The sequence below is a fragment of the Aegilops tauschii genome, chromosome 2 (assembly GCF_002575655.3).
Source record: "Aegilops tauschii subsp. strangulata cultivar AL8/78 chromosome 2, Aet v6.0, whole genome shotgun sequence".
In the NCBI taxonomy this organism is placed as follows: domain Eukaryota; kingdom Viridiplantae; phylum Streptophyta; class Magnoliopsida; order Poales; family Poaceae; genus Aegilops; species Aegilops tauschii.
Genome location: NC_053036.3, coordinates 230,700,312 through 230,726,178, shown reverse-complemented (window position 1 = coordinate 230,726,178; position 25,867 = coordinate 230,700,312). Strand labels below are relative to the sequence as shown.

Here is a 25,867-nt window from a genome sequence, read left to right as displayed (position 1 = left end):
GTTGGAGCTTGGACATAGTCCGACGTACAGTCCGGCGTTGGAGCTTGGACATAGTCCGGCGTTGGAGCTAGGACATAGTCCGACGTTGGAGCTCGGATACAGTCCGGCGTTGGAGCTTGGTCATAGTCCGGCATTGGAGCTCGGATACAGTCCAGCGCTGGAGCTCGGATGCAGTTCGGCGTTGGAGCTCGGCTGTAACAATACTCTTTGGATACAATCCAGCGTTGGTGCTCGGATACATTCCGGCGTTGGAGCTCGAAAACGGTCTGGTGTTGGTGCTCGGCTGCAAAAGATACCTCGAATGCAGTTCGGCGTTAAAGCTCAGACGCAAGAGGACACTGCTGCCTGGAACAACTTCAAACCCGAGGTGTGGCATAAAAATAACAACGCATTGATAAAGGCCGAAGACTTAAAGGGCTCCTTGGATACCCGACGTGTAAACTCTTCGGATTCACTTTCGCGATCCTCAAGATCAAAGATGAGAAGATTTGTTGAACCAGTTTTCAAGACCGACGACCGAAGATGCAGAATAGTTCGGAAGAATCGAGGAGCGTCTCCAACTTGAAGACCAATTCAGGGGGCTACTGATGGTGTCCTGGACTAGGGGGTACTCACCACGTCGTCTCCCGACCAGCTGGATTGGGCCGAGGACCCCCCATGGCGGTTCACTCATGGGCCACTTTGGGCAGCCCATGCCGCATACAAGGAAGATCCCACGAGACTTGGCGCACAAGACAAGGACTCCCCTAAACCCTAGGCCTCTGGTGTGTTATATAAACCGAGGCCAGGCTAGTCAATAGACAATCTAATATTCATTACTACAATCTCGTGGTAGATACATGTACTCTGTACTACACCCATATGAATACAATCAAAAGCAGCATGTTGGGTATTATCTCTTCGAGAGAGCTCGAAGCTGGGTAAAATCCCGTGTCCATGTTACCATCGTTCCAAGACGCCTAGCTTAGGACCCCTACTACAAGATACGCTGGATATAGAACCGACAATAGGGGCTTGCAGTTTCGCCTCCCAACGTATAAACCTCAAGAGTGATGTTAACAAGAATAACTTATTCCACCCATATCCAACTGGATATATGTGCCTAGATCTTTCCTCACCACATGATGCTTGTCAAAAGAGAAAAATCAAAAGGAATAGAGATAAACACTTTGACCGTTGCATGAAAGCAAACACATAAGAGTAAAAGATAGGCCCTTCGCAGAGGGAAGCAGAGGTTGCCATGCGCTTTTTGTTTGTATGCTCAAACCCTTAGTGCAAAAGGACGTCACATTATATTGGCCCTTATGATAGGAACCTTTATTATGTAGTCCGTCGCTTTTATTACTTTCCCATCACGAGTTCGTACAATGCTCAATTTTCTCTTACACTAAATGATCTAACACTTTTAGAAGCAATTTTTATTGCCTTATCGCACCGATGACAACTTACTTGAAGGATCTTACTCAATCCTTAGGTAGGTATGGTGGACTATTGAAAATAAGATTTGGGTTTAAGGGTTTTTGGATGCACAAGTAGTATATCTACTTGGTACGGAATTTTTGGCTAGCAAAGATGGGGGGCAAGCACCACATGTTGAAGGATCTATGACAATATAACTTCTATGTGAATATGAGCAAACATAAATCATTACGTTGTCTTCGTTATCCAACTTCAACAATTTTGGCATATAATATTTTGGTGGGGGCTCACAATCACAAAAGATTTCCAAGATAGTGTATTTGCATGTGAAAGTCCTCTTCCTTATAGTAATCATTCAGGAATTGCTTGTATGACAAATATTGTGATTGTCAAGCTTCAAAAGATTTCACTTTCTAAGCCCAATGTGAAGCTACCACTAGGCATGATATGAAAATATAATTTCAACTTCATGATATTCATTCAAAAATTTACTCATAGGATATAAGTGAAGCACAAGAGTAAATGACAAACTACTCCAAAAAAGATATAAGTGAAGATCAAGCGAGTAGTTATGTAAATGGGTAGCTATTTGAGGACTCTCTTTTATTTAAAAACTTTCAGATCTAAGTGTTTTATTAAAAAAGCAAGAAAAAAGCAAAACAAAATAAAATGACAATCCAAGAACAGCACACGTCATGTGAAGAAGCAAAAACTTAGGCTCAACCGATACTAACCGATAATTCTTGAAGAAGAAAGGTGGGATGCCTACCGGGGCATCCCCAAGCTTAGATGCTTGAGACTTCTCGGAATATTAACTTGGGATGCCTTGGGCATCCCCAAGCTTGAGCTTTTGTGTCTCCTTAATTCCTCTCATATCACGGTTTACCTAATACTGAAAACTTCATCCACACAAAACTCAACAAGAACTCATGAGATAAGTTAGTATAAATCAATGCAAAAACCTTATCATTCTCTTCTGTAGAAAATCACTAAAATTATTATTTAACATTGCATACCAAATGCCTCTGCATATTTAATACTCCTATCCTCAAATAGAATCATTAAACAAGCAAACATATGCAAACAATGCAAACATAACAGCAATCTGCCAAAACAGTACAGTCTGTAAAGAATGAATAGTATCAATACTTCTTTAACTCAAAAAGTTCTAAAAATTTAAAACACTTTAGAAAATTTATGAGAGATTTTTTTTAAAAAGTTTCAACATTTTATCACATTCTGAATTTTCTTGGGAATTTTTGCAACAACGATAAACATTCTGTTTTGAAACAGCAACATGTAGACTTGCAAAATAAGCATGGTAAAGGCTATCCTCGACATTTTTATTGAAAAAAAAGATGCAAAACATTATTATAAATAACAGAAAGAAAATCCTAGCAAAATAAAATGATGCTCCAAGCAAAACACAAATCATGTCATGAATGAAAACATAGCTCCAAGTAAGGTTACCGATAATGTTGGAGACGAAAGAGGGGATGCCTTCCGGGGCATCCCCAAGCTTAGTTGCTTGTATCTTCCTTGAATATTATCTTGGGGTGCCTTGGGCATCCCCAATCTTAGGGTCTTGTCACTCCTTATTCTCCTCATATCGACATCTCACCCAAAACTTGAAAACTTCAATCACACAAAACTTAACGGAACTGCATGAGATAGGTTAGTATGATAAAGGGGATACCATTTCACTTTGATACTGTCAAAGACAAGATTCATAATTGTTTCCACACAATGCCTAATGTAGCATATCATTTCCACAATTTATATTGAGCAATATAAGCCATAGAAACTAGGAAACAAGCAAACTATGCATTGAAAACAGAATCTGTCAAAAACAGAACAGTCTAAAGTAATCTGTACTCCAACCATACTTCTGTAACTCCAAAAATTCTGAAAAATTAGGACAACGTAGAGAATTTGTTTATATATCACCTGTAAAACATTCAAATCAAAATCACGTTCCAGTGAATTTTTAAAATTCCTGGAATGAGCGCAAAAGTTTTTGTTTTTGCACAGATTCAAGTCAACTATCATCCACACTATCCCAAAGGCTTTACTTGGCACTTTATTGAAGCAAAATCAATAAAACATGATTACTACAGTAGCTTAATCATGTTAACACACAAAAACAGTAGGCGTAAATGTTGGGTTATCTCCCAACAAGCGCTTTTCTTTTATGCCTTTTATCTAGACATGACGAGTTCAATGATGCTCGCATAAAAGATACAAATTGAAACACAAAGAGAGCATCATGAAGCATATGACTAGCACATTTAAGTCTAACCCACTTCCTATGCATAGTGATTTTTTGAGCAAACAACTTATGGGAACAAGAATCAACTAGCATAGGAAGGCAAAACAAGCATACCTGCAAAAACTTTCAACACATAGAGAGGAAACTTGATATTATTGCAATTCCTACAAGCATAAGTTCCTCCTTCATAATAATTTTCAGTAGCATCATGAAGAAATTCAACAATATAACCATCACATAAAGCATTCTTTTCATGACACAAAAGCATAGAAAACTTATTACTCTCCACATAAGAAAATTTCTTCTCAACGATAGTAGTGGGAGGAAACTCAACAAAATAACTATCATGAGAGTGAAAATTAAAATTATGATGACAAGTTTCATGATTATCATTATTCTTTATAGCATACATATCATCACCATAATCATCATAGATAGCAACTTTGTTATCATAGTCAATTGAAGCCTCCTCCAAAATGGTGGATTCATCACTAAATAAAGTCATGACCTCTCCAAATCCACTTTCATCATTATAATCATCATAAATAGGAGGCATGAAATCATTATAACAAATTTGCACATCAAATCATGGAGGACTAAAAGTATCATCTTCATCAAACATAGCATCCCCAAGCTTATGGCTTTGCGTATCATTAGCATCATGGATATTCAAAGAATTCATACTAACAACATTGCAATCATGCTCATCATTTATACCAAACATTCTATTGAATTCTTCTTCTATCTATTGAGCACAATTTTCCGTTCCATCATTTTCACGAAAGACATGATAAAGACGAATAATATATATGATGCCACCTCAATTCCATTTTCTTGTAGTTTTCTTTTATAAACCAAACTAGTGATAAAACAAGAAACTAAAAGATTCGATTGCAAGATCTAAAGATATACCTTCAAGCACTCACCTTCCCGGCAACGGCGCCGAAAGAGAGCTTGATGTCTACTATGCAAATTTATTCTTGTAGACACGTGTTGGGCTTCCAAGCGTAGAGTTTTGTAGGACAGTAGCAATTTTCCCTCAAGTGGATGACCTAAGGTTTATCAATCCGTGGGAGGTGTAGGATGAAGATGGTCTCTCTCAAACAACCCTGCAACCAAATACAAGAAATATCTTGTGTCCCCAACACACCCAATACAATGGCAAATTGTGTAGGTGCACCAGTTCGGCGAAGAGATGGTGATAAAGTGTAATATGGATGGTAGAAATATATTTTTATAATCTGAATAAATAAAAACAGCAAGGTAGCGGACGATAAAAGTGAGCACAAACGGTATTGCAATGCTTGAAAACAAGGTCTAGGGTCCATACTTTCGCTAGTGCAATCTCTCAACAATGTTAATATAATTGGATCATATAACCATCCCTCAACGTGCGACGAAGAATCACTCCAAAGTTCTTATCTAGCGGAGAACATAAGAAGAAATTGTTTGTAGGGTACGAAACCGCCTTGAAGCTATTCTTTCCAATCGATCTATCCAAGAGTTCGTACTAAAATAACACCAAATAATTTCAGATTCATAATACTCAATCCAACACAAAGAACCTCAAAGAGTGCCCCAAGATTTCTACCAAAGAAACAAAGACAAGAACATGCATCAACCCCTATGCATAGATTACCCCAATGTCACCTCGGGAATCCATGAGTTGAGTGCCAAAACATACGCCAAGTGAATAAATATGATACCCCATTCTCACCATGAGTATTCATTTGCAAGACATATATCAATTGCTCTCAAATCCAAAAAGGTATTCAACCCGATAAAACGAAATCTCAAAGGGAAAACTCAATTCATCACAAGATAGAGAGGGGAAAACACCATATGATCTAACTATAATAACAAAGCCCGCGATACATCAAGATCGTGACATCTCAAGAACACGAGAGAGAGAGAGAGATTAAACACATAGCTACTGGTACAAACCCTCAGCCCCGAGGGTGGACTACTCCCTCCTCATCATGGTGGCCGCCGGGATGATGAAGATGGCCACCAGAGATGATTTCCCCCTTCAGCGGAGTGCCAGAAAGGGGTCTAGATTGGTTTCTCATGGCTACAGAGCCTTGCGGCGGCGACACTTCTGATCTAGGGTCTCCCAAGGGTTTTTGGAATATTTGGTGATTTATAGGGCAAAGAGGGGGTGCGGGAGGCCACCGAGGTGGGCACAACCCACCTGGGCGCGCCTGGGTCCCCAGGCGCACCCTGGTGAGTTGTGCCCCCCTTGGGGCACCCCCAGGTGCTTCTCTGGACCATAAAATCCTACAAAAGTTTTGCGGTGTTTGGACTCCGTTTGATATTGATTTCCTGCGATGTAAAAAGTAAGCAAAAAACAACAACTGGCACTGGGCACTGGGTCAATAGGTTAGTCCCAGAAAATGATATAAAGTTGCTATAAAATGATTGTAAAACATCCAAGGATGATAATATAATAGCATGGATACTTCATAAATATAGATACGTCGGAGACGTATCAATACATGACGCCCCTCAAACAAATACAAAGCAGCATGTCGTGGGTTGCACATGTTAAAAAAAAAGCCTAGACTGGGCAGCCCACAACCCAGCTGATACTTGTTGGCCCACTGATAATAAATGATACATGCCAGCTCCCCGATGACTAGCTTTGTTGTAAATTTATCTCCTTTAGTAACTACGTTGACAAACCCGTGGCCCCCAACGTCAGTATAGCATTAGGAGGAAGTATTTTTTTCAATGAGGCACTTGCTTGCATACGGCCATGGACCTGGTAGGTCCATAGACGTGCTACAGCAGTAGTAGATGGCGTGCCTAATTTCGAGCGAAAGTACTATAGTAGCCCACTGGCCAAGTTCCACTCCCCAACTGCTGCTCCACCCGGGTTTGATTCCACCTCATGCAGTGAAAATATCCACAAATTTTTTCCACTGCCTCTGACATGTGGGTGCCCATTGTCATCTATGCACACCACCTCCAACACACTCAACATTGTGTGGGCATTTTGAAAATAGCATATCTTTTTGACTGTGCATCATATGAAGATGTGCCATGCATGAATGTTGATCCGCATGATGTATGGCTGGTAGTTCCATTTTCCACCATGAATGAAACTTCCAACATGATGTTATCCCTGTTTGAAAATGGCGTGTTAATATAAATGCTCTGCCTTGGAAACTTGCAGTTTCTTATCTGAAACTGAAACTTGCAGTTTGTTCTCTAAGAATCACATTGTCTGCACTTTTATATGAAACTACATTTTTTTAAAGTGCGAAAAATAGATATCTAGAATTCATAAAATACTTCATATGCTCAATACTGCAAATCAAAATTCAAAAAACATTCATATCTAAAAGTACTCTCAAATCTGAAACACAAAACACAATTCACAACCTGCAAATACTGACAACCCTAAGCTCCTCCTCAGACTATTCGGGGGGGAGTCCCCTCCTATTCCTCGGTCGCAGACAGCCGCCCCGTGGGACGAGGTGAACGGCGAGGCAGAGGATGGCGAGAAAGCGTCGTCGCGCCAACTGTTTTTCTCCTCTTGCAGTTGGTTTCGGTCGACGAAGACTCCACCGGCTCTCTCTGCCATGGCACCCTCACAAACGGCACCGTGTAAATGCTCGATCCTTCATTCTTGGGTGGATGCTCCATCTTGGATCAATACTCCCACCACTACGGCCTCCACGATCGGATCCGGTGAATCTGTTTGCTCCATCGCCCAGAAGAGCAGGTCTTTGTACTCCCACGCGACTCCCTCCTAGTGTATGTCGGGGAACATAAAAAAGGGGTGTATATTTTCCCCTGACTCGTGCACGAACGAAGAAGCCGATAGGCACGAGGGCAAGATCATAGCACCAAGGGCAGACTGAAGCGCAAGGAATCAGTCCTTCAAAGGACTGGCGTGCAGCACCAAAAAGACCAAGACTAGCCAGAGAAGCAAGATACTGCTAAAGTAAAAATCTCCCTTGTCGGGCAGGCGAGCCTAGCAAGGATGGGGGTTACCCCCGAAAGCAAGCCTTTGGGTTGTCCCGGTAGGCCTGTCGGGGCTTGCGGAGGCAGAACCACCTCACCGCACCACCTCATCACGACGCACGTCGTCGATCAATGCGGTTTCAAGCTCCAAAGTGACTAAGTGGCTGCTATTCGCCACATGGCAGCCACTTCCTACAGAAAACACCTCCAAGTGACACCCGTCTTGTGACATGTCAAACAAGCAGGCGCGAAGCTGGCAAAACAGCCCAGCAGGGCCTGCCGGGCGAGCTATGACGTGACGTTAAGCGGTGCATTTAATGCGCTCTGTCAGCCTATAGAGTTAGGTATGATAGCACTGTTTGCTATCTAATCAGTGCGTAATAACTGATTTGCCACTTTGGTGACCCCTTTACCTATAAAAGGAGGCCCATGGCAACTGTAGAAAGGGTGGTTGGCTAATCCATTCCCTCACACACTTCTAGGCGCGTAGCCGCTCTCGCCCTGAGGCAACCCTACCGGGCAAGTGCGCTGCGTTCACCACCATTTTTTCACCATCAATCCACCAAAGCAAGAGTAGGGTTTTATGCCTCACGGCGGCCCAAACCTGGGTAAAAACTGCCCGTGTGATCTCTGTCGTGCTGTTCCACGCTCCTTTGCTCTTTGTCCAACGTGCCATCCTCCCGTCAAACCAGCAAAGGGGCTCTTGGTCCCATAGGTGGCTGTGGTTTCCCGCGACAGTGTATCACCTCCTTTTCACTCTTTTCTAGATATTTGGCCATCGCTTTCACCATCACCGCTAATTGTTCCGGGTTGTCAAACCAAGAATGTAACTTCAACATCCTAGCTAGCTTCACAGGGTCGCCGCCTGCGAGCCACACGTATCGGTTGTACTCCTGCATTGATCTACTTCTCCACAGCACCTTCACTCACCCACGGTGGTTTTTGAATAGAAGAGGAGAGGAGCGGCGCTGGTTTTGGATTAGAACGGGAGAGGAGCGGCGGTAGTTTTGAATTGGAAGAGGAGGGGAGCGGCGCTAGTTTTGGATTGGAACAGGAGAGGAGCGCCGGTGGTTTTGAAATGGAAGGGGAGAGGAGCGGCGCTGGTTTTGGATCAGAACAGGAGAGGAGCGGTGGTGGTTTAAGAGGAGAGGAGTGGCGCTGGTCTTGGAAGTATTTTTTTGTATTGCGTATTTTGGGTCAATGTTTGACCACGTACTGTATTTGACAAGCAAAATGTGAATGCATGTCATCAAAAAATTGTATCATTTGGTTCGTATCTGAATGTACTTTCAAATTATATTATTTTTGCAACGTATAACATATATTTTATTTGTGAAAATCATGGTCAAATATGACCCAGAATACAAGGGAGACTAGTTAATGTGGGGTCGCTTTCTTAATTCAAGGGTAAATTGATTTTGATTTCGATCCAGTCACGGCGCACCGGCCCTCTCGTCCAATCCTAAATCGCTGCCACACGCTCCTCTCCCTCTTCTCCATTGCAAAACCACCCCATCTCCTCTCCATCATCTCCATTCCAAAACCACTGTCTCGCCTCTCCCTCTTCTCCACTACAAACCACCCCCTCTCCCCACCGTCTCGCCTCTCCCTCTTGTCCATTGCAAGACCACCATCTCTCCTCCTATCTTCCAAAGCTAGCATCGGACCTCTCAAAAGTACATTGATACGTCTCCAACGTATCTATAATTTTTTATTGTTCCATGCTATTATATTATCCATCTTGGATGTCTTATATGCATTTATATGCTATTTTATATTATTTTTGGGACTAACCTATTAACCTAGAGCCCAGTGCCAGTTTTTGTTTTTCCTTGTTTTTGAGTTTTACAGAAAAGGAATATCAAACGGAGTCCAAATGACCTGAAAATTTACGGTGATTTTTTATGGACCAGAAGAAGCTCCCGAAGCAAAAGAGTTGGGCTAGAAGAATCCCTAGTCAACGACCAGGGTGGAGGGCGCCTCCACGCCTCTATGGCGTGCCCCCTGGTTGTCGCTGACTCGTGGACCCCCTGACTTGAAACCAACAACAAAAATTCCTATAAATACAGAAACCCCCAGAAATAAATCTAGATCGGGTGTTCTGCCACCACGAGCCTTGTAGCCACGAATAACCAATCGGGAGCCTGTTCTGGCACCTTGCCGGAGGGGGAAATCATCACCGGTGGCCATCTTCATCATCCCGACGCTCTCCATGATGAGGAGGGAGTAGTTCACCCTCAGGGCTGAGGGTATGTACCAGTAGCTATGTGTTCGATGTCTGTCTCTCCTGTTCTTGATATGGCATGATCTTTGATGTACCGCGAGCTTTGTTACTATAGTTGAATCATATGGTGTTTCTCTCCCTCTACCTTCTTGTGATGAATTGAATCTTGCTCTTTGAGGTTCAGTTATGTTGGACTGAGTATTGGATTTGAGAACACTTGATGTATGTCTTGCGATGGAATATCTATGCTGACAATGGGATGTTCTATTGTTTCGATAGCTAATAGACTTTTGCAATAAGTATGTGAATTCTTTATGACTAATGTTGAGTCCATGGATTATACGCACTCTCACCCTTCCACCATTGCTAGCCTCTCTAGTACCTCACAACTTTCGCCGGTACCATACACCCACCATATACCTTCCTCAAAACAGCCACCATACCTACCTATTATAGCATTTCCATAGCCATTCCGATATATGTTGCCATGCAAATTTTCACCGTTCCTTTTATTATGACATGCTTCATCATTGTCATATTGCTTTGCATGATCATGTAGTTGACATCGTATTTCTGGCAAAGCCACCATTCATAATTTTTTCATACATGTCACTTTTGAGTCATTGCATATCCCGGTACACTGCCGGAGGCATTCATATAGAGTCATATATTTGTTCTAGTATCGAGTTGTAATTCTTGAGCTGTAAGTAAATAAAATTGTGATGTTCATCATTATTAGAGCATTGTCCCAGTGGAGAAAGGATGATGGAGACTATGATTTCCCCACGAGTCGGGATGAGACTCCGGATGAAAAAAAAGAGGCCAAAACAAGAGAGAGCCCCAAAAAACAAAAAAAACAAAAAAATGAATGAGTGAAAAGGAGAGAAGGGGCAATGCTACTATCCTTTTACCACACTTGTGCTTCAAAGTAGCACCATGATCTTCATGATAGAGAATCTCCTATATTGTCACTTTCGTATACTAGTGGGAATTTTTCATTATAGAACTTGGCTTGTATATTCCAATGATGGGCTTCCTCAAATTGCCCTAGGTCTTCGTGAGCAAGCAAGTTGGATGCACACCCACTTAGTTACTTTTTTAGCTTTCATAAACTTATAGCTCTAGTGCATCCGTTGCATGGCAATCCCTACTCACTCACATTGATATCTATTGACGGGCATCTCCATAGCCCGTTGATACGCCTAGTTGATGCGATACCATCTCCTTCTTTTTTGTCTTCTCCACAACCACCATATTATATTCCACCTATAGTCTTATATCCATGGCTGACGCTCATGTATTGCGTGAAAGTTGAAAAGGTTTGAGAACATCAAAAGTATGAAACAATTTCTTGGCTTGTCATCGGGGTTATGCATGATTTGAATACTTTGTGTGATGAAGATGGAGCATAGCCAGACTATATGATTTTGTAGGGATAACTTTCTTTGGCCATGTTATTTTGAGAAGACATGATTGCTTTATTAGTATACTTGAAGTATTATTGTTTTTATGTCAATCTTAAACTTTTGTTTTGAATCTTATGGATCTGAACATTCATGCCACAATAAAGAAAATTACAAGGATAAATATGTTAGGTAGCATTCCACATCAAAAATTCTATTTTTATCTTTTCCCTACTCAAGGACGAGCAGGAATTAAGCTTGGGGATGCTTGATACATCTCCAATGTATCTATAATTTTTTATTGTTCCATGCTATTATATTATGCATCTTGGATGTTTTATATGCATTTATATGCTATTTTATATTATTTTTGGGACTAACCTATTAACCTAGAGCCCAGTGCCAGTTTCTGTTTTTCCTTGTTTTTGAGTTTTATAGAAAAGGAATATCAAACGGAGTCCAAATGACCTGAAAATTTATGGTGATTTTTTATGGACCATAAAAAGCCCCCGAAGCAAAAGAGTTGGGCCAGAAGAGTCCCGAGTCAACGACAAGGGTGGAGGGTGCCCCCACCCCCTAGGGCACGCCCCCTGCCTTGTCGCTGCTCGTGGACCCCCCTGACTTGAAACCGACGCCAAAAATTCCTATAAATACATAAATCCCCAGAAATAAACCTAGATCAGGAGTTCCGTCGCTGCAAGCCTTTGTAGCCATGACCAATCGGGAGCCCATTTCGGCACCCTGCCAGAGGGGGAAACCATCACCAGTGGCCATCTTCATCATCCCGGTGCTCTCCATGACGAGGAGGGGGTAGTTCACCCTCGGGGCTAAGGGTATGTACCAGTAGCTATGTGTTTTATCTCTCTCTCTCTCGTGTTCTTGATATGACATGATCTTGATGTACCGCGAGCTTTGTTACTATATTTGAATCATGTGGTGTTTCTCTCCGTCTACGTTCTTGTGATGAATTGAGTATTGCTCTTTGAGGTTCCGTTATGTTGGATTGAGTATTGGATTTGAGAACACTTGATTTATGTCTTGCGATGGAATATTTGTGGTGACAATGGGATGTTTATTGATTTACTTGCTATATGTTTTGGCACTCAACTTGCGGATTCCCGTGGTGAAATTTGGGTAATCTATGCATAGGGGTTGATGCACGTCTTTGTCCTATGTTCTCCAATAGAAACTTTGAGTGATTCTTTGTTGCATGTTGAGGGACTGTTATGTGATCCAATTATGTTATCATTGTTGAGAGAACTTGCACTAGTGAAAAATAAGAACCCTAGGCCTTGTTTCCAAGCATTGCAATACCGTTTTCGCTCACTTTTACCACTAGCTACCTTGATATTTTTATATTTTCAAATTACAAAAACCTATATCTACCATCCATATTACATTTGTATCGCCATCTCTTCGCCGAACTAGTGCACCTGTACAATTTACCATTGTATTGGGTGTGTTGGGGACACAAGAGACTCTTTGTTATTTGGTTGCAGGGTTGTTTGAGAGAGACCATCTTCATCCTACGCCTCCCACGGATTGATAAACCTTAGGTCATCCACTTGAGGGAAATTTGCTACTGGCCTACAAAACTCTGCGCTTGGAGGCCCAACACGAGTCAACAAGAAGAAGGTTGCGTAGTAGACATCAGACATATATGGAGAGGATGCAGCAGCGAATCGGGCAAATCACCGGCGGCGACCAGGCGAAGTTATCCAGGTTGAAGGAGATCCTTACTTGGTTTGACAACGAGTGGCAGATTTCGAGGACGGTGAGTGCCATGTGGCAATGTACGCGAAAGAGCGAGCCGACGGCGATGAGGGCAGCGATGTACTCCTCGGCGGCAGTCCTTCGAGTTCATCAAGTATCTCCTCTGGGCGACAGAGCAGCGAGATTCGCCCGAGGAAAAAGTCAGGCGGAGATGGTGAGCGTACAGGTCGAAGGCCGAGCATCCAGAGGATAACGAATCGATCGAGTATGGTGTACCGTTTGTGAGGGTGCAGTGCCAGCCAGAGCCACAGGAATATTTGTTCTCCCACCGCAAGAGGAAGGCCGGATGGCGCGACATTGCTTCCCCGCCGTTCTCCATGGTTCCCTTGCCGCTCGCCTCGTTTCAACGGCGGTGGTAGGGTTTATGGTAAGCTTCGCACTAACCTAATCTTCCATCTACTCATGCTTACAATCAGTGTGACGGCTAATGAAAATCATGATTACAATCAGTCTCTGAGTACTACGCCAGTGACCCTAAAATATCTCTGGACCAAAAACAAAGTTGTGACACTGTGTACAAATAAAGAAAAATAGATTGGTGCTTCTTTCAGAAAAGAGTACTCCCTAGAAAAGTGCCAATATAAGCTACTAGTATTTGATTAGAGGATTTGCTGCCGAGAAATATCCGTCCACAGGGAGCGCCACCCATCCCACTGATGGTGGATGCCAATGCTTAGATGGAGCATAGTTGGTGTTGGTAATTTTTACTTGGCACCTCGGAATCTGCATATATGTTGGCTCCATTCGTCCATTTGTGCAGTTCTGCCAAAATGCAGCTGAATAACCCTGTTTGCACAGATAATGAAAAATCATGATTACATTATAGTGGCACTAGTTGATGAAACATACACTAATAAATAGAAGAAATTTCATTTTCTTAATGGGAAAATATTGCAATAGTATCACAGTATGCCATGCTGCGAGGGCTAGATGGGCCCTGTGACGCCTCATACGGTAGGCCTATACTGGAAATCGACCCAATTCTCCCCGATACACCTTCTACTAGTGATGAACATCAGTATACAATGGTAGTACAAGGAGGGGCCTTGAGACATTCCAATCTCTATTTTTGTGCAGATCAACTAAAATTAAGCACCCCAGTTTGCAGAAACACATAAACATGAACAATGGGACTAGTTGGTGAAACATATACTAACAAAGAGAAGCACTTTCTTTATCTACATTGGAAATGAAATGATAGAGAGGACACCCGCTCTATTTTAACTTTACTATTACTTCATTTTATCAGTGGCACTAGGGCCGAGCAGGTGGCAAGGGAGGTGGACCATGCGCCACAAGGATGGAGGCCGGGGGTGCTTAGGCTGGGATGCTGAAGCTGGCTCTTTCTGTCCCTATCTTCCACCCTAATGTTTCTGTGGTAGCATTTGGGTTGTAATCCAAAGTTGGTCGAGATGGTCCTGCGTCCCCCTACTTGGCTAGCTTATGTGGTGAACTTGTCTCCTGCTTGTACTCAGTCCGTTCTAGTAGTAGTTGCATAACTGTCCGTGTACACTGAGATGTTGTCGAATAATGGTTCTCTATGGTTGGGTTTCTTTAATGAAATCGGAGGAAACCCCCTCTTTTGATATATAAAAAAATCAGTGCCACTAGCGGTGCCAAAACATTGCCTCAAATTAATAGTGCCACTAGATTAAGGTGCAAAATAGTAACATTACTGCTTTATCATGGCAGTGCCCAAACAGTAGCATAAGAGCGGAGTCAACATGGAGGATCTTTGGCAAACGGTCGGACCAAAAAGGAACATACCTCGTGTTGGGAACCATATCTGCAGTCAACGCATCGTACAAGGGATGACCCAGTCACCAACATGGATGATTCAATTCATGTGACCTTTTTGTGTAGTTCACCTAAAATGAAGCAATGTTTGCATCATGCAGTTAGCAAGTACTTGGTCCCATGAGCTAGCAGCTTCTTCTTCATTAGTTGCAATAAAATTGAGCAACATCAAGGTTGGTCGTGAAGCTCGTGGAATGTCCAACTATAATTTGGATATCATTTGTGCAGTTCAACTAAGATCAAGCATGAAATGTATATCTCTGTTTGCACAAAAAGGTGGAAAGGAGGGTGACTAACAAGTGATGAAACATACATCAAATGAAAAGAAGCATGTTCCTTATCTGAATGGCGATCCTACAAGGACAATAGCAATTTCTAAAGCAGCAGCATTGCTAGATATTAGTGTGGGCATTAGGATTAACTATGACAACTGTTAAATACGACATTACTTTAATGGTCCCATTGCTTCATTTTACCAGCAACATTACATTAACAGCTGCTAAAGAGTTGGTATTTGGGCACGAGAGAGTAAGCGGACCAGCATAGTTGCATTTCTAATGAAAAGAAGCAACTTATATTAATGGGAAATTTAGCAAGACATGGAAAATAGTGCCATTGATTCATATTACTGGAGGCATTACATTGAAAACAACATTGGTTTAACGTGTCCTTACCTTTAATAGTGGGATTGCTACATTTTACCAGTGGCATTACATAAGAGGGTCTCGGGGCAACAAACATCAGAACAGGATATCTGGGTTGGTCCCATTTTTGTTCGGTATAGCCACCTTATACTGTGTGAGGCTAGCAAATCTAGTGTTGGACATACTCTATTGACTTGTCCCCCAGTCCCCACTTTCTTTCCTTTTTCAACCAATAGATCGATTTATATTGAGTTTTTACTTCGTTTCCCTTTATTTCCCTATTAGACCAAGAGACTAGTTGGATAGCCAGTCTCTGCTACTTTTCGCCCCTATTATTTCCTCTTTCGACCAAGTCCTAGATTTAGGTAACAAATCTTCCCCCACCCCCACCCCCTTTCTTCCCTATTTGAACCAAGTAGTACTAGATTCAACTGCATGAAGTAGTTTTACCTCTTAACAGTAAAATTTAGGTGGCTTTCGAACAGCCGATCGATCCTATCTACGAGGGGGCCTAGAAATAGTAAAAGATACAAATGCAGCGACGTTAGGAGCTAGGGCAGTGGAGCAAGGCCGGTTTCAAAAGAAGTTATACCTGAGGGTCGTCGGGATGTCGCTACGTGGGCGGCGGGAGGCCGGATCTGCCCACACTACGACAACGAGGAAGAAGGGGTCAGAGGCCCTCCCTAGCCGGCGCTGCGTGGGAGAGAACGGCAAGGCACGCTGATCAGGACACGCCGGCAGTGGGTAAGAGCCGTTGTCGAGGACGACCTCGTGAACATTGCACCTTCTCACCTTCTCCGTCGGAGGGGATCCAGCCGGATCTGTGACCAGCGGTGAGCAGAGAGAGAGTGTGGCCACCGCTGTCTATTTAGATCTAGAGAGGACGAGAGAGTGTGAAGAGAGCAACACTAGAAAGCAAGCACGGAGGCTCCTACCTTTATAGTGGAGTAGTTCTCTTTTATCTACCGGAGCCGGCTTGACCTAGATGGCAGTGGAGCAGTCTTCGTGCATGTGCCCCCAATGACCAGCGCCTTGGAGGAACGCAGTTGTCGCTGTTTAACTCTCGCAGTGATCCGAAGCACATGAAACCTTTTTTTAGATCTCTCATCAGAACTACAGGCGTGTACAACAGAGCCTGCACGATATGTAGACAATAGCCAATCCAGCCGTCTGCTGGAGTCTGGTCACATGCATGGACGAACTGATCTCCCGTGACGTGCAAGGATCGTCCAGAGGCACCGACGTGTTTATAGCACTACTCCAGTACTATCGCTCGTCTCTCTCTTCCATTAACTCAGCCGACTTGCGGGGACGAGGGAGTGTGCCTATGGTCGGTTCTCAATTGCGATCCCACATGTGTGTGCAAACACAATATGACGCGCGTTCCATTCGGAGAGCGGCGTGCCAGACCGACCGAACGTCTGGGGTGCGACGCGAACACGACAGGCGTGTTGTATACATGTGTACCACCGTTTTCTTGAGGCTTTGCTCCATGGCGCAATCCATGGATACAAAATTATATTTAGAAGTCGAGGGCGGGGTTTTTCTCATGCCATAGGCGGGGCAGTTCCGCCTAGTTGGTTTGATAGAGAGGCCAGAAGATGAGGGAGTAGGTTGCTGCAAACGTAGGGCTGTGTGATTTGATGGCTCGTTACTGCTGGACAGGTGGGGCCCTGTGATTTGACTTGCCATTATCATTATTACTACGGTGCTACGACCGGCGTGAGTCTCCTGATTCTTGACCACCTCCATGGTATACAGGTGCCAAGTACTGTACTCCTTACACCTTGGCAAATGCAATAAATACTACGAAGAAAGAGATAGAGGGAAGTAAAAAAATACTCTTATAGCCAACCTTATAGCTAACCATGTTGTATGAGTGACAAGTGATGACTATGTATGACATGCCAACATCAGATAGCCTAAGGCACCTGGACAGAAAAGTAGTTTCATGCATGCGAAGTAGGCAAAAAATGCTCATTTATAGCCGTCTAAAATCTCCAAGGGCGCGACCGTGCGAGTGAGACGACTGTCGTGGTAGCCACGATCATGATACGGGCTGCTGATAGCCCTTGGATCTGAAATCGAACGGTTGCATGCTAAGTTGCTGAAAATTTGCAGAATAACCCTCCAGGATAGGATATTCACCCATAGGTCTGGAATCACGCCATGCAACCATCCGATCTCAGATCCAAGGGCTCTCGGAAGCCCGTATCATGGGAGCATTGAAAGCTTCGTATCACCTGTAATTTTCCCGACGCTTGACGGGCGAACACGTAGATCCATGAAGCCATTTAATTGGGCGTCTAGTAGACATGACATCCAATTGGGCCCCCATAGTACTTTGCATGAATCCATTTATCTACCGGGCAAGCCACTACCCTGTAGTTCGCACGCCCCAGTCAGCATTTTTACAATCGGAAAACCGCTAGCAGTTCGCTTCTACTCATCCCCGACCATCCTTTAACATTACGGCAATTCGCTCCTAGTCGTCCCGTCCTTTCACATTACAGTAGTTCCACTGATCCTAACCCTCCTCCCAAATCCAAGGCGTCCCAAATCTCCATGATCGGCGGTGAGTACAAGGTTAGAACCATCACCAGTGATGAGTTCGACGTCATCTACACTCGTTCTACCGCGACGGTGAAAGGATGCCTTGCTCGCTTCACACGCATGTTCAAAAAGTCAAATGGTGATGAGTGGATCGCTGGGCTAAATGTTGAGTACAACACAGTCCTGGGAAAAGAGAAGAATCTAAAGGAAGAAGAGAGGAAGAAGCCCATCGTGATACAGGTTTGCGTGCATAACTTGAGCTTGCTCTACCACATATGCCATGCCGACATTGAGTGCGAGGATTTAAAGAACTACCTCATGGACGGCAAAGTCAAATTCACTTATGTAGACTTTACGAATGACATAAAAGTCCTGGATCAGATAGGCCTCGTTGTAGGCCAGCCCTTCGACCTCCAGAGGAATGAGCTGGTGTCCTCCAGTCAGCCTTCAATGCTGACCCTGGCAGCAGCCATGGTTGATCCTTCATGCGGTAAACTGACAAAACCTTCGCCCAAGTTTAATCTTGCATGGCAATGGAATGTTCTAGATAGAGACCACATCCAGTACGCTGCAATGGATGCCTACCTTTGTTTCAATATCTACAAGGGTTGGATGAAGAGCGAGAGCCAATTGTGCGGTTCAAGCAAAGAAGTATCAGCCAAGAGGAAGAGGGACAAGGAAGAAGTCGAGCACGTGGACGAGGGGTCCGAGTAAGGTGGCAGTGTCGTTGCTCATGGTGGTTCTAATGCAGTGTCTATCGGATTAGTTGCTTAGTTTAATTTCAGGGTGCTTAGTTTTATTTGAGGGGCGTGTTGTGCTGAGCCCCCAGCAGAACTATGTTATGCTCCTTGTCGTTGCTTTAACTCTTCAGTACGTACATACTAGTATTTATTACAGTTCATCTTGTAGTTGGTAGTACTATCACTCGTTTCCTGACATTATATACGTACTATATATGATATGGCCAACATCATACTGGCTATACTATAACCACGCTCTAAGCATGGCACATACGCAAAACACTTAAATGAGATAAGTAATTAAAAAACTTAAATGAGAGAAGTTTACACAAAGCATGAAGGAGTTTAGTTGTCAAAGAATTAAATACGTATGCTAATTTCTTTAATAGACTTCAGCACCCCATCTAAGCACATAACAACTTTTTTAATAGTACTATATGCATAATTTGGCGACGAGGCTCTCTATATGTACCACCTTTTTTCTTTAATTTCATCTTGTTAGTTTTGCTCCATGACACAATCCACTGATACTAGTACTACTATACAAAAGTATATTTAAGGCTAGTCATAGTGGAGAGTAACTTAGACTAGTAACATGCATATGTTACTAGTCTATGTTACTAACTTCATAGTGGTAGTGTCATATATGTGGTAACATAGATGTCTTCATTTATTACTTTGTAGACGCATTTTGCATTGGAAACCGCTATGTGATGGTAACATATTATGTTACTCTATTTGCCTCTCTCCTCATTAACTACTTGACACCCCATCATTTTTGCTTATGTGGCATCTATGTTACTACCTATGTTACTCCCACTATGACCAGCCTAAAAGGCTAGAGGGCGGGGCAGTCTCGCTTGGTCGGTTTCACGTGAGGTGAGGGCCTCTGTGATTGGACGGCTCATTACTCCTGGAAGGTGGGGCCTTGTGATTTGACTGCTCGTACTAATGTTGCCGACGACCTGAGGAGGAGCAAAGAACCGTGCGGTATATACTCAAGTTTGCTATTGGAGTACTAGTATGACCGATGAGCGCGAAACACGGGAGCCCTGTGCGATATGGCGATATAAATGATCTAATTTGCTAGTCATCGATCCCACGGCGTAGCATTGTTCTATTCGTGCCTCGCAGAGAACGTGACACATTCAGCAAAACACCCAAAGCAAAAAAAGAAAAAGGGGAGCAAAAGAAGAATGAAGATTATCCCCCCCCCCCCGCCCACAAAAAAAAGAAGGAAGACGCACACACAAGTCCGGGGCCCTGATCTCTACTTCATGAAGGGTTGCTGGCCGCGGAGTCATAACTACTTCTTCATCGCCTCCACGACTGCCATCTCCTCGCGCATCTCCTCCGCCATCTTCTTCATTCTGTCCATGACGCAGGATTTCTCCACGTCAGCCTTCATCATCTGTTCCACGACCGCATTACGTACCTTGACAGCAGTCGGGTGCTCGATGCGGAGCTTTGCCAACTCCTCCTTCTGTTCCATGACGAGGGCGTGCAACATCTTCACCGAGGAACTACTCTTCTCATGCAGCTTCTTCCAGCCAGTGTTCTCCTCCTTCAGCAGGTCAAGCCCATGGCAGAGCTTCGCCTTGTCCTACTGAAGTTCAGGATTTCGCTGGTTGCCTTCTTACCCAAGGCAATGCTCTCCTTCAGCAGCATCACCAAGCCGGCGGTCAACTCCTCCTTCTTATTGATCTCAGCGGCCATGTCATCGAGGCTCTCCTTAAGCAGCTCCACCATGTCGTCGATGAACTCCTTCTACTTATTGAGCTGATTGGGCATGTCGTTGAGGGATAACAACTCTAGCACCACCATCTCGACATGTTCTCTTCCACGGCTAGGGTGCTCCTGGGAGCCCTTGCCTGCCCGTGAGAGATCTTTTGAGGTCTCTGCGAGGCGGCGAGCCCTTCTCTTTTTTCCGTGGCCTTGGTCGCTGCTCCCTGTTTACGAGTAGTTCTCGACCTAGATCTCTGCACACCAGCCATGGCAAGGACAGACGAACAATATCGACTTATGAGGAGGAAGGTAGAGTTATTTTTGGCTTGGTAGTTCCCCTTTTTATAACCTAGTACTAGCACTGGTACTAAAACCTGCATAGTGAGAACACGTTCAGGTTTGATACATACTAGGTGTGAGAAGGTTTGCACCTAATTATAGCATGGTAGTACTACTTTGGAATGTGATGGGAACAAGCTAAAGATTAATTGATGGTTTTGGTTTCGAGGCCCGAAACGGCAACCGATGAGTTTCCTGGAACACAATTTTTAAGTACTACTACTCAAATGCGGTCGCACAAGTCAGTGATGTAACTGGTCGTACATGTCAGACCAAGCCGATGCATGTCCCTTCTGTGAGATGCGGGTCCGACCGTCCGTTGGTGCGACCAACCGTCACTATTACACGATGGAGACTTCTCGTTGTGGCTTCGGGTGATTGTCACGACCAAGCATTCAAACACTAGTGATAAATCAATTACCATCTTTTTCCAAATGACCAAGTATTTTCACAGGAATGCAATACATATAGATGGTGTGATTGTCATGGTTGCAAACCGCCATGGCGCCGCAAGTTCACTGCAGCAGCAACCGAGTAGGTCACTGCATCGCTGGTGGGGAAGGAGGGCAGCTCACCTCGCCTACGATGCATGGCCAGCGGCACCGCCACAACTGGTCCTGTGATTTGGCTTCTCCTACCGCCCATTTGAACAGTTGCACCAGCTGCTCATGCCATTCCGCAGGCATGCGCGTTCTTTCCTCCGCATTCGACTCCGTGAATATGATCTCTGCCATTAGCCCCAGCTAGAAATCAATGGGACGCTGCCAGATGCTGAAATCCCTTAGCATCTCTCCCCTGAGATCGACTTGCACCTCCGCCTTGTGCTTCGCTAGACGTAGCTCCCTCAAACTTGTCTCAAATAGATGCGACGCTTCCTCGATCTGATTTTCCCTTGCTGCCCACCACCTGAAACGCAGCCCTGACATGTCCTCCGGCGCCACCGATCTATGATTCTAGAGCAATGGATCCCCTCTGCAACACATGTGGGTTTCACTCAAAGGCGGCAGTGCTGGGGGCCACGGCGAGAGGGCAGCCCGCAGGATCCTGGGATCTAAGGGATTATCCATGGTGGGATCCTCCATGGCAGGATCCGGTGGACGAGGTGGGGAGGCGAGCGTAGGCGCTGGGAGAGCCCTACGAGGCTAAGATAAAGATAGTACTACTCCACTCCGTCCATATTTTAATACAAAGGCCACCAATAGTAACCCAGACAAAAATTGATCATCCTGCCCGCGTCCTGGTTTATTGGCCCCCTTTTTATTTTGTGCCAATGTTTGACCAAATATTTAACTAAGAAAATTTTAATGCAAGTTGCCAAAAATTATATCATTGGAATCGCATTTCAACATAGTTTTCGATGACATTAATTTTTATTACATGCATAAATATTGTGTTACTTAAAATTATGGTCAAAAATTGACACAAAATACGAAGGAGACTAATTGAAGTAGCAACCCATGATTTAACTACTCGCATGCACGCAGTGGAGTAGTAATGTCTTTCTCAACTACTTCCTCCCTCACGTACACTCAATTTGCTTGCACTATATTAATTGACCATCAATTAAGTGAACGACTTTCCACGCTTCAAATTATCACATGGGGTGGATCTTCGTACAAAAATGTCTCCCACCGTGTACCTGCCTGTGCGTGCGAGGGAATGAGTGCGTGCGTGCACATATTCGCTTCGTGCATGTACTGCCAGTGTGCGTGAGACAGGACGAGTACATTCTTCTAGAACCAGCAGCACGTCACTGTGATCAATCCACACAAGGAGGTCGCGACATTGCCTCCACATGTGCCACGTGGCTTCATGGATGGCCCCACATCATTTTAATCATAATATATTAACTGAAAAAGGGAGATACACTGTGTAGCGTGCCATTGGAATTCTAATTTATGTGTTTTGCACATACTAGAAGTACTAGTAAGGTACATGTGCATTGCATGCATGAGATTTGGCAACCAAATTATGAATAAATACCACACTATAGCATGTAAGCTTTGAGTCATATATGCATGATGTAGACGTTCGTTTAATTCTTATAGTTCATCTCATTCAAAATCAAATAGCTTTTTATAAAAAGGTTAATTTATTTTATGATTCATGGAATTGTGCGTTGTAAAGCACAAAGTAAAAAACAAACAATGGCAATTCAACTAGAAAATAGTTTGGGCAAGTATGATACGGAAGATTCTAGAACAAAGGAGAAGTACTTGTGTTTTGAGGTTTGTGCATTATGCTTAAGTTCAACCATGGAGTCTTCTAGATTGTACATGTAGCAGAATCTGGTGGAATGCAGATGATATCCAATGGCCAGTAGTGCTCGGATTTGCCATCTCTGCACCGTCTAATGGGCTTTATCCAATGACCATCTTTCAAATTTATTCGCACTCAATATAGGGGTATAGATATAGATATAGATATAGAGGTATAGATGTAGACTAGTGGCACATCATCTAAAGCCTTTCTACACGCTCATTTTTTGTACAAATGTGCTCCACCGTGCACCCGCACGTTTCTATGTGGGAACGAGTGGGTGTGTGCACCTCTTCTCTTTCGCACACGTAGTCTGTGTGTGTGAGAGATACTAAGATATGGTGAGGGAATACGTGTCAATGCAATTTGTGTGAAGGAGAGGCCTATATACATACATGTATGTGCATGGGGCCGGGGTGATATACGAGAAGGGAGGGAAGGGGTCGACCGCGCGAGATATTGATAGAGACAGATAGAGGGAAGAGCTCTACGAGCGTACAAGCACGGGGATATGGGGGGCTGTAAGATAGTGCGAGGAGCCAAGTGGAGGGAGACTATGAAGGAATGCACAAGTGCGAGATCGATATTTAAAGAGAGGGGGCGAGAACGTGCGCGCACTGGCGGAGCCATGAAAAATAAATGAGATAGGGGGCCAAGCATTGCCAATCCTTTACGGGGAGGGCCAATTCATCAACTTAAACCATTTTACCAGCAATTGATCTACTAATCACATTCATATTAGCCTCAATATATAGTGATGTTAGGGGGGCCAGGGCCCTTGCTGCCCCTTGTCTTCGCCACTGTGCGCGCGTCCGAGAGATGAAGCAGAAGGCATGGATGATGAGAAGGGGACAATAGATAGATAATATGGGTGTATTAGCTATGTAATCCTATATAGATAGGTATAGATTGATCGATGTGTACGTGGGAAACAGGGTGAGACCTGACTAGATATATAGATCGATCGGTTTGTGTCGAAAACTAGGAAAGACCTAGCTATATATATGCACGCATAGTGGAACATCGATCGTTGTGCACACATGTGAGAGATAAATAATGCCTGAAGTGATGAAGAGGGGGAGGTGTGTGTGTGTGCATGCATGGGAGACCGACCTGAAGAAAAAGATTGCATGTGTGAGATGGACAATGTCGAGTGGTAGTGTGTGTGCATGCATGGACGAGAGAAAGTTAGTGGTACAATTATAAGGAGAAGATGATTATGTGGGTGTAAAAGACTAGGTGAGGTCATAATCAATGTAAAGTTGAATTCAAATATTTGAATAAGAGATCATGATGTTTGAAACCCATGCATGCATGAATATAACTGAGATATGCGTGGTGTGGTTTGGAAACGAACATGCTATACTGTATACACATTGAACAACGTCAGACTGATTTGCTTTTGAGATACCGATGGCTGGCATCATTTGTCCACATTGCATCTATGCATGGACACACTATTCAAATTGGAGATGATGGGTGGGTTTCGCATCACATATCTATACCCCTATATAGTGTGTGAATAACTTTGAAAGATGGTCGTTGGATGAAGCCAATCCGATGGTGCAGAGATGGCAAATCCGAGCACTACTAGCCGTTGGATATCATCTACATTCCACCTGATTTTTCCCCATGTACAATCTAGAAGACTCCATGGTTGAACTTAAGCATAATGCACAAACCTCAAAACACAAGCACTTCTCCTTTGTTCTAGAATCTTCCGTATCATAATTGCCCATTTTTTTAGATGAATTGCCATTATTTGTTTTTACTTTATGCTTTACAATGCACAATTCCATGAATCTTAAAATAGATCAGATTTTTTATAAAAACTAATTGATTTTGAATGAGATGAACTATAAGAATTAAACGAACATCTACATCATGCATATATGACTCAAAGCTTACGTGCTATAATGTGGTATTTATTCATAATTTGTTTGCCAAATCTCATGCGTGCAATGCACGTGTACCTTACTAGTCTAAATGGTGTGTGTATGTTAAACACATTGTACGTACTATCATACATGGTTTAGATTCCGAACATCTAGCTAGAGCATACATGTACTATGATTTGAATTCAACATAAAATGGATACATATATTTGAATTCGAGATCGTATGTACATGTAGTTCACATTTATATGGGAATTTACTACTCCTATATTCATGTCATGTGTTGTGAAGATAATATTTAGATGGTTGTATAACTAACCCAAGTACACACTACTACAGGATGGTCCAAACGCGATAGTCAAATCAGAGACCCTTCGACAAAACTATGTGCGATACATCAATCACAAACGGTGATGTAATAAAACCGTCAAAAAAGATGCAAAACTTTTGCAATGGTGGTGACATCAAACACGGTTCATATTGGAGTTACGTGTGCGATGAGTGGCAAACGGTTAATTCAGAAGAACTATTTGTGATGATGCAGAACAACAAAAACGGGCAGCCAGATGAGTGCGTGTGCGATATACGGCATACAGTTCAGTAGGATGAACTGTGTGTGATTAGGCAACACAATAGAAACGGTTCAACTGAACAAGATGTGTGTGATACGCGGCAGACAGGTCCGTAATAAGAAATGTGTGCGAAGAAAAATAATAACACAGATGGTTGCTGCTAATAAGACGTGTGATTTGCTCTATCTATAGAAGAATTACATAAGTGACTATACAGATAATTCACACACACCTCAGTAAACAATTCTATGCATTCTAAACTAGGAGAAACGACCGTCTAGTTATC

At 43.5% G+C, this 25,867-nt stretch overlaps 1 protein-coding gene across 1 annotated transcript; it reads left to right on the top strand.

Moving 5' to 3' along the window:
• Nucleotides 1–18,171: 18,171 nt before the first annotated feature.
• LOC141040906 (uncharacterized) lies at nucleotides 18,172–19,319 on the top strand. The gene is made up of 2 exons (XM_073507022.1): nucleotides 18,172–18,541; nucleotides 19,294–19,319. The coding sequence occupies exons 1-2, from the start codon at nucleotides 18,172–18,174 to the stop codon at nucleotides 19,317–19,319; spliced, it is 396 nt and encodes a 131-aa protein (XP_073363123.1).
• The last annotated feature ends 6,548 nt before the right edge of the window (nucleotides 19,320–25,867 follow it).

What these genes read in the sequence shown, in the direction of transcription:
- LOC141040906 (XM_073507022.1), top strand. Translation starts at nt 18,172, where the DNA reads ATGTTCAAAAAGTCAAATGGTGATGAGTGGATCGCTGGGCTAAATGTT. An exon ending in CATGGTTGATCCTTCATGCG is followed by an intron (nt 18,542 to 19,293) that starts GTAAACTGACAA and finishes TCATCTTGTTAG; the next exon opens with TTTTGCTCCATGACACAATC.